Source organism: Pelmatolapia mariae, linkage group LG18 (assembly GCF_036321145.2).
Source record: "Pelmatolapia mariae isolate MD_Pm_ZW linkage group LG18, Pm_UMD_F_2, whole genome shotgun sequence".
Lineage (NCBI taxonomy): Eukaryota > Metazoa > Chordata > Actinopteri > Cichliformes > Cichlidae > Pelmatolapia > Pelmatolapia mariae.
The window spans coordinates 23947002-23967519 of record NC_086243.1 but is presented as its reverse complement, the minus strand read 5'-3'; the positions used below and the strand labels follow the sequence as shown (position 1 = coordinate 23967519).

At 38.6% G+C, this 20518-nt stretch overlaps 1 protein-coding gene across 2 annotated transcripts in view; it reads right to left on the bottom strand.

Moving 5' to 3' along the window:
* LOC134616811 (guanine nucleotide exchange factor VAV3-like) overlaps positions 1-20518 on the bottom strand; it is a 51662-nt gene that overhangs the window by 17640 nt on the left and 13504 nt on the right. For both annotated transcript variants that reach the window (XM_063461824.1, XM_063461825.1), the window contains exons 6-20: positions 19705-19797; positions 19271-19339; positions 19078-19181; positions 18590-18689; positions 17953-18048; positions 14025-14093; positions 13476-13562; positions 12133-12218; positions 11526-11658; positions 7952-8061; positions 5979-6080; positions 5386-5477; positions 3931-3974; positions 2913-2937; positions 1398-1528 (exon numbers count right to left, since the gene is read on the bottom strand). In XM_063461824.1, the coding sequence (XP_063317894.1) occupies positions 1398-1528; positions 2913-2937; positions 3931-3974; positions 5386-5477; positions 5979-6080; positions 7952-8061; positions 11526-11658; positions 12133-12218; positions 13476-13562; positions 14025-14093; positions 17953-18048; positions 18590-18689; positions 19078-19181; positions 19271-19339; positions 19705-19797 (1341 nt within the window). The remainder of the gene's footprint in view (positions 1-1397; positions 1529-2912; positions 2938-3930; positions 3975-5385; positions 5478-5978; positions 6081-7951; positions 8062-11525; positions 11659-12132; positions 12219-13475; positions 13563-14024; positions 14094-17952; positions 18049-18589; positions 18690-19077; positions 19182-19270; positions 19340-19704; positions 19798-20518) is intronic.

The following is a 20518-nucleotide window of genomic DNA, read 5'->3' as shown; positions in this document are numbered from 1 at the left end:
TCTTTCTTTTCAATTTCTGAAGGCTGCCAATACCAGGATGCCTGTGAATCTACACAGTCCTGATAGATGATAAACTTGAAACATGCATTCACACCACTTGAAAACTTGTACAGTGGTATTACAATAAGGTTGATTACAATAAGGCGGGTGTTGATAAACCTGGAAACTGCTTGTGTAGCCACTTCTCCCTGCTTTCATAGAGTGCTTTAAAAAATTCTGTGTCAGTGCACGTGTGGAAACCAGCTTCATATTTACACCACTGGAAAAAATGATGCAAACATAACAGGAATCCGCTTATCAAATACTGCTCTACTGCTCCACTGTTGATTATAAAGTCAACAGGATAGCTTTTAGTTAAGCTATTTACATTATCATTATGCAGAGCTCAGGAATACACAAATGTGTTTTATCACATAATTCCTGTGATTATCCCCTTCCAACATGCAGGGTTACCATGGTAGCAAACAATGCAGTGCCATCAGGTCTGTGGCATGACATTCTGGTCGTTGCTCTATCAGCTTACATGAAGTCGCATGGCATTCATGTCCTCACCCTCCACTATGTGCTCTGTCACAACAGAGAGAAGCATGAAGCACAGGAAATCGGGCTAACTGCCTACTTCCAGCTGCGCTGTTGGCAAAGACTGCAGTACAATTGGACCTGTACCAGAGGAGAAGGATGAGGCTTTAGCACCAAAATAAAGCAGAGTGAGAAAAAGCTAAGGAGGCTGCCGGAAGACCCCAGATAAATCGCCATCCCTTCAAAAATAGAAAAGGTCAAATGCTCTCAACCGCTGGCTGACCTCGTGAGATGGTTGTTAATGTGCCGGTCCCCGAGGTTGCACACCACCATTAGAACGTCCTCCAGAGCCTGAGCTGTATGCTGTTTTATTGTTTCGCCGTGGCAGTCAATTAATCAAGTGGAGCCACTAATTGGTTAGATCATCTGATGTAGGCTCTAATTCAATCTAAAGAGTGAAAGAACAGCCAAATACCCCGTTTATAATGTAACAGGGGTCCAGTGGAGCTCATACAAATCTTCAGCTGATATTTTTAATTGGAGCTGACCTCATCATACTGTCACATTTGCGGCTCACCTGATAGGACAGCCGATGTGATGAACAACAACAATGCAATTAGTGATTTATAGCAAACGGCGGCCAAAGGGAGATAAATTGTTGAAGTCACCACATTAATCTACATTTTTGAAAGCTTTTCTGTCACCTAACGGAGTCATCCAGCATTAAAGGAAGATGTAACATACAGCACAGATTCAAAGTCATGACAGTGCAAAGACATTGCGTGCACCATACCAAACCTAGTCAGCCATAACATGTTACTTTTTTCATAGAGTCACAGATGTTGAGATAAAACAAGGTTGAGCTGAGTGACACGCACCTGCCACCAAGAGCTGTGCAAGTCGGCAAACATCAGTTCAATGATATCCCCCACGTGAATACTCAGTGGGGGCCCACACTGGGAAGAGGGGATGCCACTGTAGTCTCTGATCACAACCATCCTGGGCAAACCTAGCAGACAGGGAGCGTAAAGACATTAACACTCAAAATTAGAAACATTTATGTGTGACATTTTTGAGCAACATAGAGAACTAATACATTGTGATGATTCATTTTATTTAAGGGATATAAATAGTGCAGCTACATGACCGAGAAATTTCATGAAAAAGGTGCTTTTGGTTGATTGCTCAACAAGCAGACCTGGGCTACGCAGTGAAATATCTGAGAAAATATACCTTTTTTTGGAAATTCAAGTGAACCACCCATTCCATCATTTTATCCACTTTCACCACTACTTACGTGCCCAAAATAAATTCCCTGTATTCTTCTTACCCTGAAGGTTTAAGCACATTCTCTAACCTGATGTGTAACAGGTACATAACTGCACAATTGATGACAGTGGATTCTGTCAATTCCGATAACAGCCTAAACCATCATAGTGTCACTATTCTCAAAAGCAACAATTTGCCATTGCAGGAAATTCATCTCTTTGATTCCTGAATGGCTCAGTACCAATCTTTCCACAGCATGGCAGACAAATACAGCCATGAGCACGGGGCTAAGGCTAAGACTAAATACCCCTGCCAACTTAAAAGACACAGCCACTTACTCTCTCCTGACTCACACATCTAGACTTCTCAGACGCATCTCCCTTCCAGCCACAACTGCCTTGCAAACCAGCCTGGGGAAACTATTAGCTGGCTGTGACCTCAGATGAATGGAATATCTCACATTCATGTTTTTAATAAGAACAATAAGCACAGATGTCTTTCTCATAAAGGCCCTTATGGAAATTGATTTATCACAAAGGCACAGCTCAGCAGTTGAGGCTGAGGCATATAGACTGCTGGAAGTGTTTTTCTGCCGACATTTCTCCTGCCATGGTTCTCATAATGATTCCACCCACACCAATTCATCTCGGTGCCGTCTAGAGTTTAAGCATCACGGCATGAAGTGAGAAAGAGGTTTCTGTGGTCTGGTTAAGGATTTCTTCTGCATTCTATTATTCATTGGTTATTCTAGCTTAAGTATATTTGTCAAGAGGAAACTGTTGCTGTTCATTACCTCCCTTTAAACACTGCATGCATGTGAGCAAAAGAGATTTGTGTATTTGTGCAGAAGTGCATTTCTAAGGAAGAATCTTGAGGATTTTTTTGTGGCCAAAAAAAGAAGCATTTCAGTTGAGTAATATGTGATCAAAAACGAATCACAGCATTGAAGGGTTAGCTTTAAACCACCCTCTATCGGTTACAAAACTCACTCTGGCCTGTGACTAACCATCTCCTTTTCATCCTGTCTGCGTTTCTGTTTTGCTACAGAAGTGAGATGAAAGAAGCTTAAGAGGTACCACGTAAAGCCCTTAGCAGGTTCACAAAAGTGGTCAAGCCATACTGACCTGGGTCCGCCGGTGTTGTGTTGTCCTGTGAATGGAAAGAGAAAGCAAGATGCAAGAGAGAGAAAACAGCATGAAACCAAGAAAGGAAGAAAGAAATATGGAGGAAGGAAAAGATTGATAAATATAGAGGTAGAGGTTTCTTACTCCCCGTGTAGGATCAGCCTGACCTGCACAGTGAGTCACATTCTTAATACATCATTCTGTGAGTGTTCTATTTTTAAGGTGGTTAGTTAAACAATACGAAAAGTTAAAGACAGAAATTGAGATTAAATTGTTATAGTTTCATCTTTTTAGTATAATAACCAAATAAATACTGTAAAACACATAAATATTGTATTATGTTATCCTTGTTATGACTACAATCGATTGTTCGCGAATTATGTGAACACAATGTCTTTATTCTGCAATTGCAGTTGAAGGAAGAGAATGAAACTTGGCCATTTAAGGATATTTTTGAGGATTTTCTGCATAAACAGTTGGCTGCTACGTGCCACAGATTTAGCTATGGACTCCTATACTTCTTAATTGAGGCTCTGTTTCAAAGTTGACACATAAAGACTGCCATCTAAATAGTCAATAAAGACTAAACTGGCGAGATACACCAGCTGCTGTGATTGGACAGCTGTTACATGCTAGTGCTCTGCCTTGTATTTCATTCAAATTGTAGGCGCTACACTCTGTACAAGTCTTTCAATTAAGGAGAGTCTTTAAATCAGTGTAATGTTGCAGCAAGACGAGGAACAATAAAATTACCACTTAAGCAAAGTTTTCAAAAGGGAATTGACATTTGTACACCAACATCTTTTATCAACTTAACAAGTGCAAACTGTTCACTAGTATGACCAACTCACTGGAATATCAATGGTTTACATGGGCACAAAATCCTTTCTCACTTATATCTGTCCATAGATGAGAGTGCTTTTGTGCTCGGTGTGAACATGCGCTAGAGTTCATCTGTCTCCATAATTATGTTAGCTTAAGTGTCTAAGTCACAGAAGAGAAACAGACCGGGTCTTACCTTGGGTCTCAACTTGACAGGCTCTGCAGTCAGGTGAGAAACAGCTACAGTGAGAGGAATACAATATGAGTGTGTGGTGGCTTTCTGACATGCAACCTCAACTGTCAACCTCTGCTGGCCCTCATCATGCCTCTGAATGCATAAAGACCACAGCACTTCTGTTAAGAAGGCTTGTCAAAGGCCTCAGCTAGCTTTAGTTGCCTGTGCATTCAAGGAGAGTAAAGAACTCAAACTACAGCACCAGAATGGTGACACAGGCCCAAAACTAGACATAGGAATAAGATTCAGAAAGTACTAAATGAAGCAAACAATTATATATGTAATATATATCATTATATGTAATATAAATATTTGTAATTTGCTACTTTATTTGCTACTTTGCTACTAATACAGAATTTAGATTTTCCTTCAGGGAGAAATAATACTATCTGTACCTTTTCAGAGGACTAACAGTCCTGTGAAAAACTAAGTACATCCCATTAATTGGTAGCCTTTAGAGCTACCTTTAGCAGCAATAACTTTAAATGACTGTTTTATCTCACGTCATTGTGGAGGATTTTTGGCTCCCTGTTGTTCACAGCATTATTTCAGTTCACTGAGATTGTGCATTTCAGTCAGGTTGAGGTCTAGACTTTGACTGGGCCAACTTCATTTCTTATTCAGCCATTCTTTTGGAAATTAACTCATGTTCTGGGGATCATTGTCCTCTTGGATGACCCAATTTTGGTCATTTCATCTTGCCTGTCCAAAGGATACCGCTCCAGAAGTCACAAACCTAAGCCATGCTGCCATGTTCTTTTTAGAGAAAAGGTGCTTTTTCTTGTAAACTCTCCCAAAGGAGCCATACTCATTTAGTCTTTTCCAATCGTAAAAAGGTGATGTGTCTCTGAGATGTGTCTCTTGGTGTTCTGTTTTGGGTTGGGTTTGTTTTTTCAAAATTTCTCTTGTGTATTGAACGGTCTGATCTTGACCTTGAATTTGCCACTCCAGGAGAAGATTGTGGCATTGTGTTAAGACAAAGATGATCAGTTAATTAAGTTCCTTTGATTAGCAGCAACTGGCTTCTACTTTCTCTCTTAATTCTTATAGCAACAGTTTAGGTGTACTTAGGTTTTTCACATGACTGTGAAAATCCACATGGCTGTATACTCTGTTGTGGACCAAATATATATATATAATCATAACTAATTTCATAGCAGAAATTTTCTATACAGTTGCAAATCTGGTACGAGTGTTTTATACCAGAAAAAACCTCAAAAGAGTGACCAAACTGTTAAAAGGACTTTCTCTAAGGAGCATAAATGTGCTCAGTAGACTTCATGGATATTTGCCTTTTAGATCTTTATATTTTGTGTGTTTTTAATCAAAACTGTGGCATGATGGTGATGCTCAAACAAGGGTCACCCAAAATGTGGGATTGAGCAAAACAATTGGTTTGAGAGGTTTTTGTCTCACCTGTTCTCCCACAGACTCCCAGTCGACCCAGACACTCTTTATGAGCCCCCAGGCCACATTTTAGACAGAGATAACCCTGGTTAAAGATGCCCCTGGAGACAACACAGAATATATTTCATGTACAACAGCGCCCTTATAAGAAACACACTGACATTTAGAATTTGCTCTGAACACCCTCAAGATAAGAGGAATGGTACAGGACGTACCATTCAGCTTTAAAACTGATGATTTCTGTCAAACACTGAGATTCAGTTCAGTATCATGCTCTTGGTAAAATAATACTACTAACAATTAAACTAAGCTCATTTCAAAATAACCTTCTTTTTCCCAGACGTGTCTGAGAAAAAGTGACTGAAAGCCAAAATATATAATGGGTCATTGTGTTCCTTCATGCCTTCAATGGAAAAAAGATGTGAAAGTTATCTTAAGAGAGCTATCAGTGAAATAACACATGATGGTTTGCCATCTTTGAGCTATTCATGTAGTTCCAGTTCATGGCAACCCTGTTTCAGGTACACGAGTGTTTGGACTTCATCCCCAAAACATAATCATCTTAAAAAAAACAAAAAGAGCTCACTGACAATTAATCTTACCTAAGCAAAAGGTGACAGAAGCTGCAGGAAGTGATCCTTTCAAACGTGTGCATCTTAAAATGGTGGGAGTTGTGGGTGGCCTTCTCTGGTCGGATATTTGATCTAAGACAAAGAAAAATGAGCAAAACGTGGCTTAAACACTAAAATGAACTAGCAGCTCTGCATGGTTGTACTTAACCAGAGCACGTTAATGCTAACAAGCATGCATGTGAATATGGTTACGATCACAATGCTACCATATGCTTTGCGGCTTTCATGTTTACCACAACCTCTATTGTAAGCTGTTTCACATATGAGTGTTCTGAAAATGCCGTAACAATCAGGTTAGAGCTCGTCCAAAGTTGTCCTTCCTCACATGTAGCACACAGTAGAAGCTAGCGCATGTCAGCCACATTATTACTGAAATATTCTGGTTTTTTAGGCAAGTACTGGCCAGTACTTGAATGCTGTGACCACAACATTGCCTGCACTACTGTGAAATTGAACATCTGACATACTTTGCTTGAAGAAGTCGACAGGTTAAACCACCTAAAATGGTTCCCATGCACCTTTTTCAGGTAGGCTTAAAAAAAATCCAGAGCTGCATTGAATATGCACAAACAGCTTTAGTTTAACGTGTGAGGGTGCTAATATTTGCTAATTATCTCTAAACACAAACTACAGCCCTAGAATCATGCTGCTCATATGGCTAAAAACATGTAAGGACTACGTTTGTATGAGTGGGCGTCTCAGTAGTGGGAACAATTTTCTTCCTGTTTACTCAAATACAATTCATTCTTAATAATTTCTTCATCAACTAAACAGAGCAACTTTGTTGGGGAAGAACAATCTTTAGTTTATTCCTTCAGCTGATTGAAATAAAAGCAATTTTACCTACAGTGCACACATCTGAATAAATGAAGAGGACTTGAATGAGCCCAGACAAATCTAATTTTGATCTGCATGTGTTCTACCATGAGAGGTGGAAACATGAATAGCAGGAATAGGCAGCCTTTCTGGAACGTGAATAAACACACGAAAACATTTTTGTATTAAACACGCAATCCAGAGGCCACTTAGACTGAGTGCTCCCATAAGTGAGTCCTTCATCAAAAGCCCACATCCCCTTAGGTAGGTACAATTTTCACTTTTTGAATTGGCCCTTTCTGGTGTCATTACTCAATGCACAGAGGCACACGTTGCTGTTTTCAGGTGCAAACCCTGCCGTGTGGCAAAACAGTTTTAAACCTGGGGTGAAAATGGATACAGCCTTTTCTTTTAAATTTTGGAAATTACACATTCAGTTTTTTGTGTGTCAGGGGCTTAATAGTAACGGAAGTGTAGAAATTCATACGTCACTGCATAAAGTTTAAGTTCAAGGAAGGACAGAGAAGTACTAAAACTGCACATTGTGTACTGTACAATTTGCATTGCTGGTACAGTAAACATATCAAGAATACTTTCACTGAGAAGTGTATTTAGAGAGGCCACGGCATACAGTTGGGTATATTGTTTTCAAATATATATACAACCCCAGAGTGTGATGTCAAAACAAGACAGTATTCTTCCAAATCAACATAAAATAGGATGCGGATGGGATATCTGCCCGCAAAAGCTTCCTACTGTTACAAAATAATATGAAAGATATATCTCCATAAAGCACTGATTTGAAAAACCATCGAGGCAGAGTGACTTCTTTGTAGTTCTGCAGCTCTCTGGAACAGTTTATGTTAACGTGCAGCTGTATATGTGTGTGTGAGTGTGTTATCTTACTGTTGTCAGCAGTGTGTGCTTGGTAACAGCTAAGACCTGATCAAACAGTGCACATGAAAGAGTCAACACCTCTTTTGGCCTTGGAATAACACACATGCAAACAAAGACAAATAAACACCGTACACACACACACACACACGCATAAGACCAGTGTGATTACGTGTCTGCAGCACGGCTACCAAACTGTCACCGCTGTGGTGTTCATGTCTCTGTATACTTACATGGCCATTTCAAACTGATCCAGCCACTTCTTCTTCAGCTCTCTGGTCTTAAAAAAGAGTTCAAAGCCCGTGTGCCCCTGCTGGTGTGTCACATAGAACCCGTAGCACCACTGTGGGGTTCAAGAAGAAGGAAATAATCAAATTCACTGGTGTGGGTTTTTTTTTTGTTTTTTTCTGATGCATTTTGGGTGCAGGAGCATTTATGTGTGGGGCTAAACTGACTAAATATATACAGGAATAATTACCTCACAGAATCAAAACTTTCCGTGGCGGGGGACACAGTAGTTTGGTTGGTGAAAATCTTTCTTCACAGCAAGAACAAACTTTTCATCTATGTCATAAATCCCCAATACCATGACAGGTTGCTGCAATGTAGTTATCCGTTTAACTGTAAATAGTGCATCGTGCTCCGTAATTGGGATGGATGCATTGTCTGAAATACCAGAGAATGACTACTGAGCTACTGGCTGTTAAAACAGCTGAATAAAAACATTTAGGGAAAATAAAATACACCCAAGAAACTGAGTAACTCCATGCCGATGCTGTTGTTTTACTAGTTATCATATATTCCAGTTTGTGAGTTTGTATTTAAGTTAGGAATGCAGACGCCCACACGGTCTTTTGTCAAGCTGAAAATATTGTTACACATTCGATAATAATAAAATAGTGCTGCATTTTGAGAAAACATGTTTATAGGCCCTTTTTTCTTTTCTTATGAAAAAAACAGGACAATTTTTACATTATTAAATATGAAACTCAAGTCGAGAGACAGCCACCTTAGCTTCAGTTAGTCTACACTCATTTTTTAATTTAGACTATAATTCAATTCATTTTACTTATATGCCATCTGCTGCAACTATAGCTCTGACTATACATTCATACAGTACTTTAGAAACCAATGCAGGCACAGTGACACCGTCTGCACATTGACAGACCTCGGGGGTCCAAACCTGCCCAATAAAGTCCTTGGGGTCCCTCTAGTGAGACCAGTGACACTTGAGTTGTAAGTTACACAAACCCATACAAAATGGCAATGAAAAACTAAAGACTCATATTGCTGATAAGCTGCAGTGTGAGCTCAATCTATTCAGCTCCCAGTAGTTTATTGCTTCTGAGTGAGGACGATGTGCAGGTCAGACTTTGAGAACTACCCCTTATCTCGCTTTAAAACTAAAAAGATGTCATTCATCAGCTTGTGAAGCTGTTTCACTCAAAAACTACAAATACGTTGGAAATGTGTTGAGGATACAGTGTGCTCACAGTCGTTGGTGATTTCCCTGATCCATTTCTGCACCTACAGAAAATGTCTCTCTTTTCTTTTTTCTATTTTGCCTCTGCAATCAAAGACAACTATGTTTGCACTGTTATAACTATAGCTACATTTATCTATGATTGTACTGCGTGTATGGTTATGTGTGTGCCAGTGCCAGTACAAGTGCAATTTTTTTGTTTTCATGAAAAAGCAAAGTCACTTGAGCCAAATGCCCCCCCTGTCAAAGTTGCCTGTCCAGTTCATGTGGTCTGTTGCCAAGCTTGCACATGCAAGGAAACCTCCTGCTGTGAAGTGACAGTGCTAACCACTGCAACCAGAAGTGCTACAGACACAGTGCTTCTAGTGTATGTGATAAGTCAATCAGGATTAGCTTCATATCTACCATACAGACATAAGAGTGGTGCCTGTACTGCAGTATAGGGGAAATAAACCCATTCACCAAAATGCCAAATTCTTCCTTTATTGTTCCATCAGACACGAGCCATGTCTAAAGAAAATAAGCACATTAAGAAATGGGTGCTATTTTCTCATCACCAGCATTTATGCCTTGTATCTGATCAAGACAACTAAGGGCTTACTGAATCATGGTAATCTCAAAATATCTAAAATACAGTCTGGGTTTAACTTTATTTAGCATCATTTTGAACTACCTTGCAATTTGTAATCATGCCAATCACACATTTCTTTTAGTTCAAACAATGACATGACAAGACAGACAAAAAGAGGAAGACCACAGAGGAAGGTTTAGGGAAGCAGTGACAAGAGGACAAGCAGATTGTTGGTGTGACAGAAGAGAAGAAGATGATGAAGGTGGAGAAGAAAAAGACAAAGAATGACAAGGCAAAAAGAAATGCAGACACCACCCTTCTAACATAAAGCCATAACGCTTTTATCAGTCTCCACTGACGTCTTTGTGCCAAGATGGCTGCCACCAGCCTCACAGATCAGTGCATCAAGAGAGCAGCAGCAATAAGATTTTAACAAGCGCTTTGCACAGAGAGTACTGAATGACTTAAGCTGTGTTAACATTGAGACAGAGTGTTCTAACCTGCCTTAGAGAAACCAGAAAGCTTCGGAAAGTCCTAAATTTCAGAACATAACTTCTAGGCCAAAAACCAGCCGGCTCTACCAGATCTTGACCACGTCTTCCGAATTTTAAACTGACAACTGTTTGCTTGTTGTCTTCAGAAGCATATTCAATTAACCAGCTATCCTCAAATGCATTTTTTTTCAACCACTAGCTACTAAATAGCTCCACAGCAGCACTTTCAGTTTAAGTGCCTTGCCCATGGGTCCATTAAGGGACTTTTTAAATCATTTCCCAAACCTCTTGGCTTTTTCAAGTCTAATCTGCTTTAGCTGATTGTGTCATATTTAATAACAGGAAAAGTGGTTGGGTTTTACCTGTCTGTGACTGGCCGGCTCTGAGAAGTCCTGAGAGTTTCTGAGTGTTAAATCATTGATAACCGTGAGGGTGCTCAGTGGTCACAGCGCTCAATGAAATCTACCAAAAAATGGGCTGTAGCTTTAAATGGGCTGTAGCTTTAAATGGCCTCAGAAGATTGCCCACATCCTTCACCTGATATTAATATCTCTGTCTTGTGTGTTCATGGGGGTAGGTACAGAGTATCTCTTTCTCTGAATATTAGTTTGTGGGTGCAAGTCTTGCAACAAAGAAATTCTTACGCATGTGTCTGTGTCATTTTGTGCAGCATTAAATAAAGGTCGTATGTGATTGATGGAGCTTTAGGTTGAAAGCAGGATAAAAATGAAGGGTAGAAATGTATCCGACCATGTTAAGAATCATTAAGGGGTTTATGTCACTGCATGTTTCAGATGAGATTTTTAATTCAGAAATATTGAATAATCCTATCTAAAATATACCAATCACTGTCAAACAGAAAATAGACAATAAAGTAAATAAGGATGATAATAGAGTCTCTTTGAGAAAAACCACAGAGCCATTTCATTCTGGCAAGCTGTCACTTTCACATTAGCAATCAGCAGCAGAGTGAGAAGACACCATCTGTGGGCATACATCAACAAGACATCAACAAGTCCACTCCACTACAATACGGCCTGCAAATGTTCCCACAAGGCGAAAGATAGCATAGTGTGTAAACTGTATGCACCTTACGGGCTTCTACATCCGTGTTTGCCAGAAAACAAATAAACGCTACAGCCAAACTGAATGACAACATTCCTTAGTGTATTCATTAGTGTAATTTCCAGACAGATAAAGATCCATTTCACAATAAAAGATGGCATAGAAAAATACTAATATAGTACACCGTGTCTGACCTTTTTACACTCTCTGTCAGGCGTGGGGTTGTTTGTGATCTTGAAGTAGTTGAGGTCGAGTATGTCTTTCATCTCATAGTTGTCTCCTCTTCGCTTGCAAACAATGACTGCCACATCAAATAAAAAGATGTGCCTATGAAATAAGAAGACAGAGTGTTACATTGCTTCATTATTAACATGAGTATATATGTCACGTACAGTTGTTGCAAAGTAGGTTTGTTTTTATTATTGTTACTTTCTTGCCTTAGAGGTTAAGAAAGCTAACGCCAGTATTTGGCTTAACTCTGAAGGTAAATATATCAGATACCAAAGTTTTAGTCTGACGTTTTCTTGGATGCCTGAAAGTGTTTGTATCCCACAACTTTTGTAAGTCGTTGCCAACAAAACAAGAACCCTATGACCCCAAGTCAGTAAACTCAATATTGCTGATTTCTTCTTTCTTTCTTTTTTTTATTTACAAAAATGAAACCAACTTATTTTCACTCCAAATTCCACATTTTTCCCACAATTTGAAAACCATTACATTAAAATGAATTTAACATGCATGTGTTTCCTGTCTGCAGTCCTAATTTTCCTTCCCAAACAATGAACTTGGAGGTACAACAACCTGTCCTGTTTCTTCTTGTCAACACTGGAGACTATGCGCACCTCTCCATCTCCCTTTGGCCGGCCGTAGGTGACTAGCGGCGTATTCTGCAAACAAAACACAAAGGAGGTAAAAATGACTACTCTCACACTAGACTATACACTTTGGAGATCAAGCAACTCTTAAAATGTCAAGGCTCATCTTTCTCAAGGCTTGAAAAACATACAAGGATCATATCTGATTAAGTCAACATTTTGATGCAGAACTGGGACCTACCAACTGGAATCCAAGCGAAAGTTGAATTTAAAGAGTTAAAAAGAAGAGAAAAATAAATGAAGATAGTTTGAGAAAGCAAAAGGTTTTAATCACACCTAACATCTACTTCAGGAATGCAATATATATTCATAAAAGTACCTAAAAGTATACTAATATGAATCAAATCCCCATAAAATATTAACTTGTTTGGTCTTCTGCAAATAAATATTCACATAATATTCACAATAAGACATCAGGTAAGTTTTGGACATTCAACTGATTAGTATCAGTTGATTCCTGCCACCTGATTCACTGATTAAAGTTCATCCATGTGCAATCAGGTCAAGACAAGGATGAGGGTCTTTGTAATCTGACAAGCTCTCTTGTCTCTGCTGCTGGGTTTTACGACTCTCTGTAGCCTCCCTGTTTTTTCTTTGACCAGCTTCTCTCAACTACTGAAACCTACAGAAATGTAAAAACATAATTTACATTTTAATGTCAGCAATAATGCTGAACAATAATACAAATATGTTTCAGTGGATGCAGCTAAATTGCATTAATTATCCATAATTATGCAGATTACTTTTAAATCATTCTTATCTAAAATGTTTTATTATCCCATCAGACATTTATTATGATTCTGTTTTTAATCACAGTTGAAAAATCTACAAAAAAAAAAGAAAAATTCTTCACATCTCACACCTAAGAAGAATGACTGAAATATTTAGTAAGCTATTACCCAATACATTTTCTGTGGATAGTCATCACTGCAGCTCTAAATGGTATTATCTTTCTCTAAATCTCTGATATGGTTTTAGGCGGGATTTTTAAGACCTCAAAGATACATAAAATACACTTTTTACCTCTATTATTAGCCGTTAAGTACATATTATAGTGGCATCTTTTATCATTGTGCGTGTTTGAGCTGAATTCTGTTTCATGGTGGATTCCCTTAGACTACATTAAATTTAGACAAAGGCTGGACTTTTTAAGCACTTGCGAAAACTGAATGTCTTCTAAAAGAAAAAACATGTTGCAGTGATATTTTACACTCTTACGTGGTCAATCCTAACAGCTGCTGCTAATTGTTGAAAAAATCTTTATTTTACCAGGTTTTCAATAGACCTCTGGTACTGGTCGATCTCCCTCAGAGTCTCATTATCTCTCTTCACCTCGTTGACGTACTGAGCCAGGTCCTGACAATACAGACCCACACAGACACAAAAACACACATATTATGTTTTGTAAGTTCAGTCTGAAGGAATTTAAACATGTAAAACAAATCATGCTGTAAAGATAGTATGATGTCTTTTGTGCTACATTTTGGGGAAATCACCCATTTAAAATATGTGCATGTTTCAGTGCTGAGAATTAGATGGGAGGACAGAGTGAATGACAATATTCTCCACACCTTTACTTTAAATGGATAAATGTGTGTTGGTATTGTAGTTTTTTTTCTTGTTTGTTTCTTCAGTCAGAAAAGCCATCATGTCATGTCGTGTGTGTGTCTGTGTGAGTGTGCTTCCTATTTTTATTTAATAGGTATTGATAGCTGAATGGCACAGACCGTTTGGAATAATCTGCTGAATCAGCCTACTTTTGCTAACAGTCTAAAATCACTATGATTACGTACCATTTACCATAAGCACTGCACTTACTTTCATGGCATCAAGAGCGATCTTCAGGTTGCTCTTGTCAGCAGCATCCTGAGTGTGTTTGACTAGCTCCTGTTAGAGAGGAAAAGAAAATAAGTGGCAGACTACATCCACTAACAGAACTACAATTGCATAGGCAAGCACATTTAGCATCACTACTTGGATTGATTTTATATTAAGGATCACTTTTAAATTGTATGAAAGACAAGATCCATCCTATACCAAATGGGTCCCTTCATATTCAGAGGACAGCTGTTAAAACATCAGGATAGCATCAGGTAATTAGATAATTATACTCTGAAATCAAAATTAAATGAAGGAAGAAAGGAAGGGAGTTTTTTTTCTTCTGCTTTGTTTAATTTTCAAAGTATATGAAAAAAAAAGCTTCTTGGCAAAGGCTGGTGATGGGATTTATCAAAGTATAAATATAATTTGAAGCAAATGAAGTACTTTAATTCTCCTCCATGATCTTTCAGAATGAACAATTAGAAATACAATACTGTGCAAATGTCTTGAGTCATTCCTCATTACTTTATATTTTACTAGGAAAGTGGGATGGTGCAGTGATTCGCTGAAATGTGCAAATATTCATGGAAAGCATACAAAGAAAAACTGAGTTTTCACAAATTTTATATTTGGTAAGATCAACTTTATTTTTCAACACAGCCTAAAATCTTGTAGGCAAGCTTCGGCTGCTGCTGCCTTTTGTTCCATTCTATATGAAGCTGAGTCCACACTGCTTCACTAATGTTGAGGTTTGGGCTCTGAGGAAGCCAATCTATGACTGACAATGTTTGTATGTTTTCCAATCCAGGTATACTTTTACTGCATTAGCAGTGTGTTTGGGATCATTTTTATGCTGTTGCTGTTGCCAATCAGATGCTTTCCAAATGGTATTGCATAGGAGAGCAAATTCTGATGGTACTTTTCTCTGTTTATACTTTCATCAGTTTGACAAGACCCCAACAGCATCCATCGTCTTTGCTTATCCAGTTCAGGGTCTTGACAGAGCCTCCACCGTGTTTTAAAGATGGCTGTAAACACTCACTGTTGCTGTCCCAGCTTCCTCCTTACTGGAGATTTCAACCAAAAATTTCAATTTTGGATTCGTGACTCAATAAGACCTGCTGCCACTTATTGTCAGTCCAGTTTCAGTATGGCGCATAATTGATCTCAGTTTTTTTGTGCTGTTTCACATCCTCAAAAATCCTTCCGTGACAGCCACTCTTCCACCGAGACCATTTTTGATGAGGCTTCAGTGAGCAGTAGATGGATGAACTGAAAAGTCAGCGGCATCTCTCAGGTGTCGTGTCAGGTCTTTGCTGACTGTCAGATACTTTTCAACTACTAAAAATACTTTTTTATGCCTAAACTTTGGCATTTTGGGAAAATTCAACTAGAGAAATGGGAAGAAATTATGTGGTCTAAGGCACTTGGAAAGAAAAGCGTTTGGACTTCCAAGAAGCTTCTTCAGTTCTAAGGTCAAATGGTGGAGAGTCCCAGTTTTAAGCCCTGTGGGAGTGTCCCCCCAAGAGGGACAATGGACCCCCTAGTGATCCTCTAACCTAATCACACGAACCAAGGTGTGAAAACGGGTGTAGGTCACAATCAGCCAAGGTTTCGGGTGAACTCATTGTGAAACCTAGCCCCACGCTATCATGTGATTTCCTGAGGTCAGAAGGCCCAGGATGTGAGTGGGCGTTAAGGTGTCTGGGATCCTACACAGACAAGAAATCGCGTGCTTCTGCAACAAGCTGCAAGTAACAAAGTGCCTAAATACACTATTTAAAATTGGTTCTTTGCTACGTTGCCTGTTATGTGTATTATTAATTCCATAATATATTCATAAATCCATTATATAGGTAAATTTGACAGTGTACATCCATCCATTCACTTCCACTTATCCTTTTTCAGGGTCGCAGGGGTGGGGCTGGAGCCTATCCCAGCTGTCTTAGGGCGAGAGGGAGGGTACACCCTGGACAGGTCACCAGTCTGTCGCAGGGCTAACACATACACAGACAACTCTTCGCACTCACTCATAAAACAGTTTTAAATTCTAAAGTTCTTCTATTCTTCAAACTTGAAGTATAAAGATGAATACGCACATGGTTTTTCTCTTCCTAGATGCAAAAACAAATCTCATATGAATACACTGCACTGCTGACATTCAAATACTATTGAATGTCAGCAGTTAAAGTGCAGGAAGAAAAAGGGATGTCACACACACACACACAGAAACATCTATTTCTTTAATCACATGGAAGTTACTGTTGTGAGCGCAACCTGCACAGGGGAATCAATCTGTTGATGAAACCTGTCCACAATCTCCCATGGAAGACGTTGGGTTCATTACCATCAAAACAACTGTTAAGCAATAAAGAAAACATGAAACAATTCTAGACCACAGTGAATTGTTTCCACAGCAAATAAGACTACGCACTTGAACAGAAAACGTGTTTGCTAGCATTGTGCTTCATTTTCTGCTGACATTTTATTTTTAATTCTAGACAGATGCTGCTAGTTAAAAATACATGCCGCCAATACTCTGTTTGCTGTGTGTGTGTGTGTGTTTGCTGTTCGTGGCAGAAAAACTGCGTTAGCAAGATTTAATCATTATTACAGCATTATGTATATTATATGTGCTTAATATTAAAAGTGGTAGAATGACTTTCGGCGTGACTAGCTCTGTGGTAACGTTACACAATAACAGATTAACTATTGTTCAAACTGGTGTGTCTGCGTCGTGTATGGCACAATGCTCTTTCCTAACTGTGCTGTAACCTCTTTCACTTAATTTCCACCTCGCCACTTCTTTTCCCCTTTCTTTCTTTTTTGTCCCTCCATCACACAGTTTCTCCTCAGGGGTGTCTGAGAACTCCCAGGATCAACACCATTCACCATGGAGGGCTTTACCTTCCACAACAATTTTTTTTAAAAGCTCTCTAGGCAAAGCCCTCATCTATCCTGCCAGCTGTAGTCTGACCTCTGATTCATACTGAGCTGGGGAGATGGTGTCATACAGTAAATCAGTATGCAGTGAAATCTGTGGGAATCTAACACGCTTGAAGTCTGGAATCCAGTATGTGAATGAATACTTTATGTACAACTGTCCTGCAAAACATGTGTAACAAATCTACATAAATTCTGAGAATGATTTAAAACAATCTTGGCTCAGTTAATTTCGGAGGAAAAAGGAGAACATATCAAAATGCAATAACATAATGAACTAAATAATAACCTAGACTTTTTTTTGAGTGTGGATCTTCTGGGATATCAAAGGGAGAGAACAATGAATCAAATTTGTGGAGGATGTCGCCCTCAAGTGGTCACTGACATGCTACAAGGTAGTTGGAGCAACTAAAATAAAGTTGACAAAAGCCCTTTTCACTCTGAAGTGATTAAAACTTGCACCAAATGTAAAAATTATTTTTAGCATTAATTAAACATCAAACTTTTTTTGGATTTTTCTAGGGCACACATAGAAAAACCAAACAACATCTGGAAATTCTGGATGTTCGTTCCTCCCATAGCAACAAGTAACAGTGCAAGCACCCCAGCAAGAAGCTGAGTTGCAACTGACAATTATTTTTATGACCAATCTTTAATTTTTTTAGCCAAATTAAAAATGTTTGCTTTATTATCCCAGAAGATTAAGAGAAAAGAAATCCCACCTATGAACCTGGAACAACCTTTTTTTTTTTCAATTTGACATTTTTGCTTTCTTTTCTGGGATCAATCAACTAATCTTTCGCTACACATAAACATAAATTATTCCATTGAAATTGCTCAGTATATATATAAAGTGATAAGTGAGTCATAGCTATTAAAATAATACCAAATAATTGTTAACCCAAAGAAAAAATAACAAAGCCACAAAGACTTTTCTGTCACATGTTATTTTTATGCTACTGCGTGAGTCAAACATCTGTACCTGCAAAAGGAGATGATACTTTAGGACTCTCTGCATTGGGACAACCAGCAGGTCCCTCAGTGTAAACTTCCCATTGTTGGCCCTTTTGGAGCACTCCTGGAACAAAAATGCAGTAACTCAACAGTACAACTTAGAATGCATCAAATACAGACACTTTAAGTGTCCTGTTGATGTAACTCTGACTGGCAGTAAGAATGACAACATATATATATATTTTTTTTTTTAAATTCTAGTATCATTGTTGTTAAAGCTGAAGCAAAGGAAGCGCATAATGCATTATCTAAAGATGTGTAAGTGTAGTGAAAACAGTATACACTAGAGGTCACTGAAAGCTTGATCTGTATATCGGTGGTCATTGCATGTTATAGACAGGCCCGCTTCTTCTAATGCAGTGGTTCTTAACCTTGTTGGAGGTACCAAACCCCACCAGTATATGCGCAGTCACTGAACCCCTCTTTAGTGAAAAATAAAATGTGTTGTTTTTTTTTCAAATTCAAGACATAGATATGTTTTTTACTTGTGCACAAATGAGCCGTGCATGTCACGGCGGAGGCTCTGCCGAACCCCTGAGACAGAGTCACCGAACCCCTAGGGTTCGATCGAACCCAGGTTAAGAACCACTGTTCTAATGTCTCACCTCCAGCTTCAGACGAACATCCTCCTTCTCTTTGCAAATGAGGTCTAAAACGGCGATGGCAATTTCCACTCGACTGCAGTATATTCCATAAATGAGCAATCTATAAAAATTCAATGGAAATGAGGTCATGATGAGTGGTGACTAGCAGGAAGGGACATTGGGTGTGCACGGAGGGCCACACATGTTGTTAAGGATCATTTCTCAAACAGCTGTATATACATATATATATTTAGTTTTAATCTGAATCTTTTTGAAACACACCTGTACAAAGTTTAAGGACTTAAAATGTGTCGGCTTAAAGAATGATTTTTTTACACAACACTGACAGCTTTAATATAGATTTCGCAGATAGCAATCAATGAAAATTAAATTACTACAAAAATCAGCACTTCTGTAGTTGCATACTTCCACAAGCGAAGGTTCAACTCAAATAACTCTGAGACTTTTCTTTTTTGTTACATGCAACATGTTCATAATTCCTCAGATACCTCTCTTTGTAGCTGATAAAAATCTGGTAGAGATTTAAGGCATTTTTGTTTAAGATGGAATCCTGCACTTCAGCCATCAGGCTCTTGTGAAGTCTAACCAAGTCCTGCATCAGAGAAAGAAGCCGTCAGTATCTGAACAGAAAAGTGTATCTTTCAATTGTGTGTGGCAAGAGTGAGAACTAGCGTGACTTACTGGAATGTTTACAAAAACTTTGTCTATTTCAGCAGTAGAGAAGAATTTCTTCAGTGGGTTCAGGAAATACTGGAGACAGAAGCAATTGAAAACCTAAATGAAACTGAATTCAGCTCCTCTTCTTAGGCCATTTTACTTATTTACTGTACAGCTGGAAACTACAAACAGTGTGAAAGTGAATTTGTAAATAATTCATAACTCATACTGAAACCATTTACACACGTCACGTAGGATGTTTGACAGCAAACAAATTAGGGAATTGGCAACTGGGGATTTCCCCAAAATTCCCCATAAAAACCCCAATATTGTGCTCCGTGTGTTGTATAAAATTATAACAATTACAGCATTTACTGTCACTGAGATTAGATTTAGCATTATGATGCAGTAAATCCATCATTTGTTAGTTCAAAAGAGGAAAAACAAGAGTTCAGTACCTTCTCAATTGACTCGAGGGTTTCCGTGTATTTCTCCTCTGTCTGTTTAATCTCTGTAAGGCAGCAGCTTCGGATATCAACCTCTGCTTGCTTCTAGAAAGACAGATATCTTAGAAACTGTTGCTTGAATGTTTAAAAGAAAAAAAAAATCTTTTTGTTAAGCCTTTATTTCTATCTGCAGACAGGAAAGCAATGTTTTAACATCTACCAAACAGAGAGTAAGGTGCAGCAGGTGGCAAGTGAATAGATGAACAGAACAGAATTAGGCCCCTTCAAACCAAAATTTACTAAAATACTTTTAAAACTATCAAGAAATCGAAAGACTCTGCCTTTGATATGCTTTAAATTTTAGGGTTAGTAAGGAGGTTTTTTCAATTTGCAAGTATAACCCATATAAAATGTTTCAATAGTCAGATTTATTGTATTCTTTATTCTAAGTAGTAGGATTTAAATAACAGACTAGTAAGGTATCTCACCTTATTTTTCATAGCTATCCTCAGATAAATCTAATGTTCTACCATTTTTAGTAATTTAGTCATTCATGTGTGTGTGCATGTTTAGACACCTTTGTGAGGACAGAAAATTGTCATGCTACTATACTTGTGGGGCCCCACAGTCACTTATGGGGACAAAATGCCCGTCCTCACGAGTTTGAAGGCATTTTTGAGGCTCAAAATGTGGTTTCAGTGTCAGGGTTACAATTAGGTTGTGGTTAGTACTTATGGTTAGCAGGTTAGTACTTAGTTTTTCACAGGACTTGCAATCCCATGAAATTTTTCTACATGACTCTATAGAGATTAGGGGCTGCAGAGGG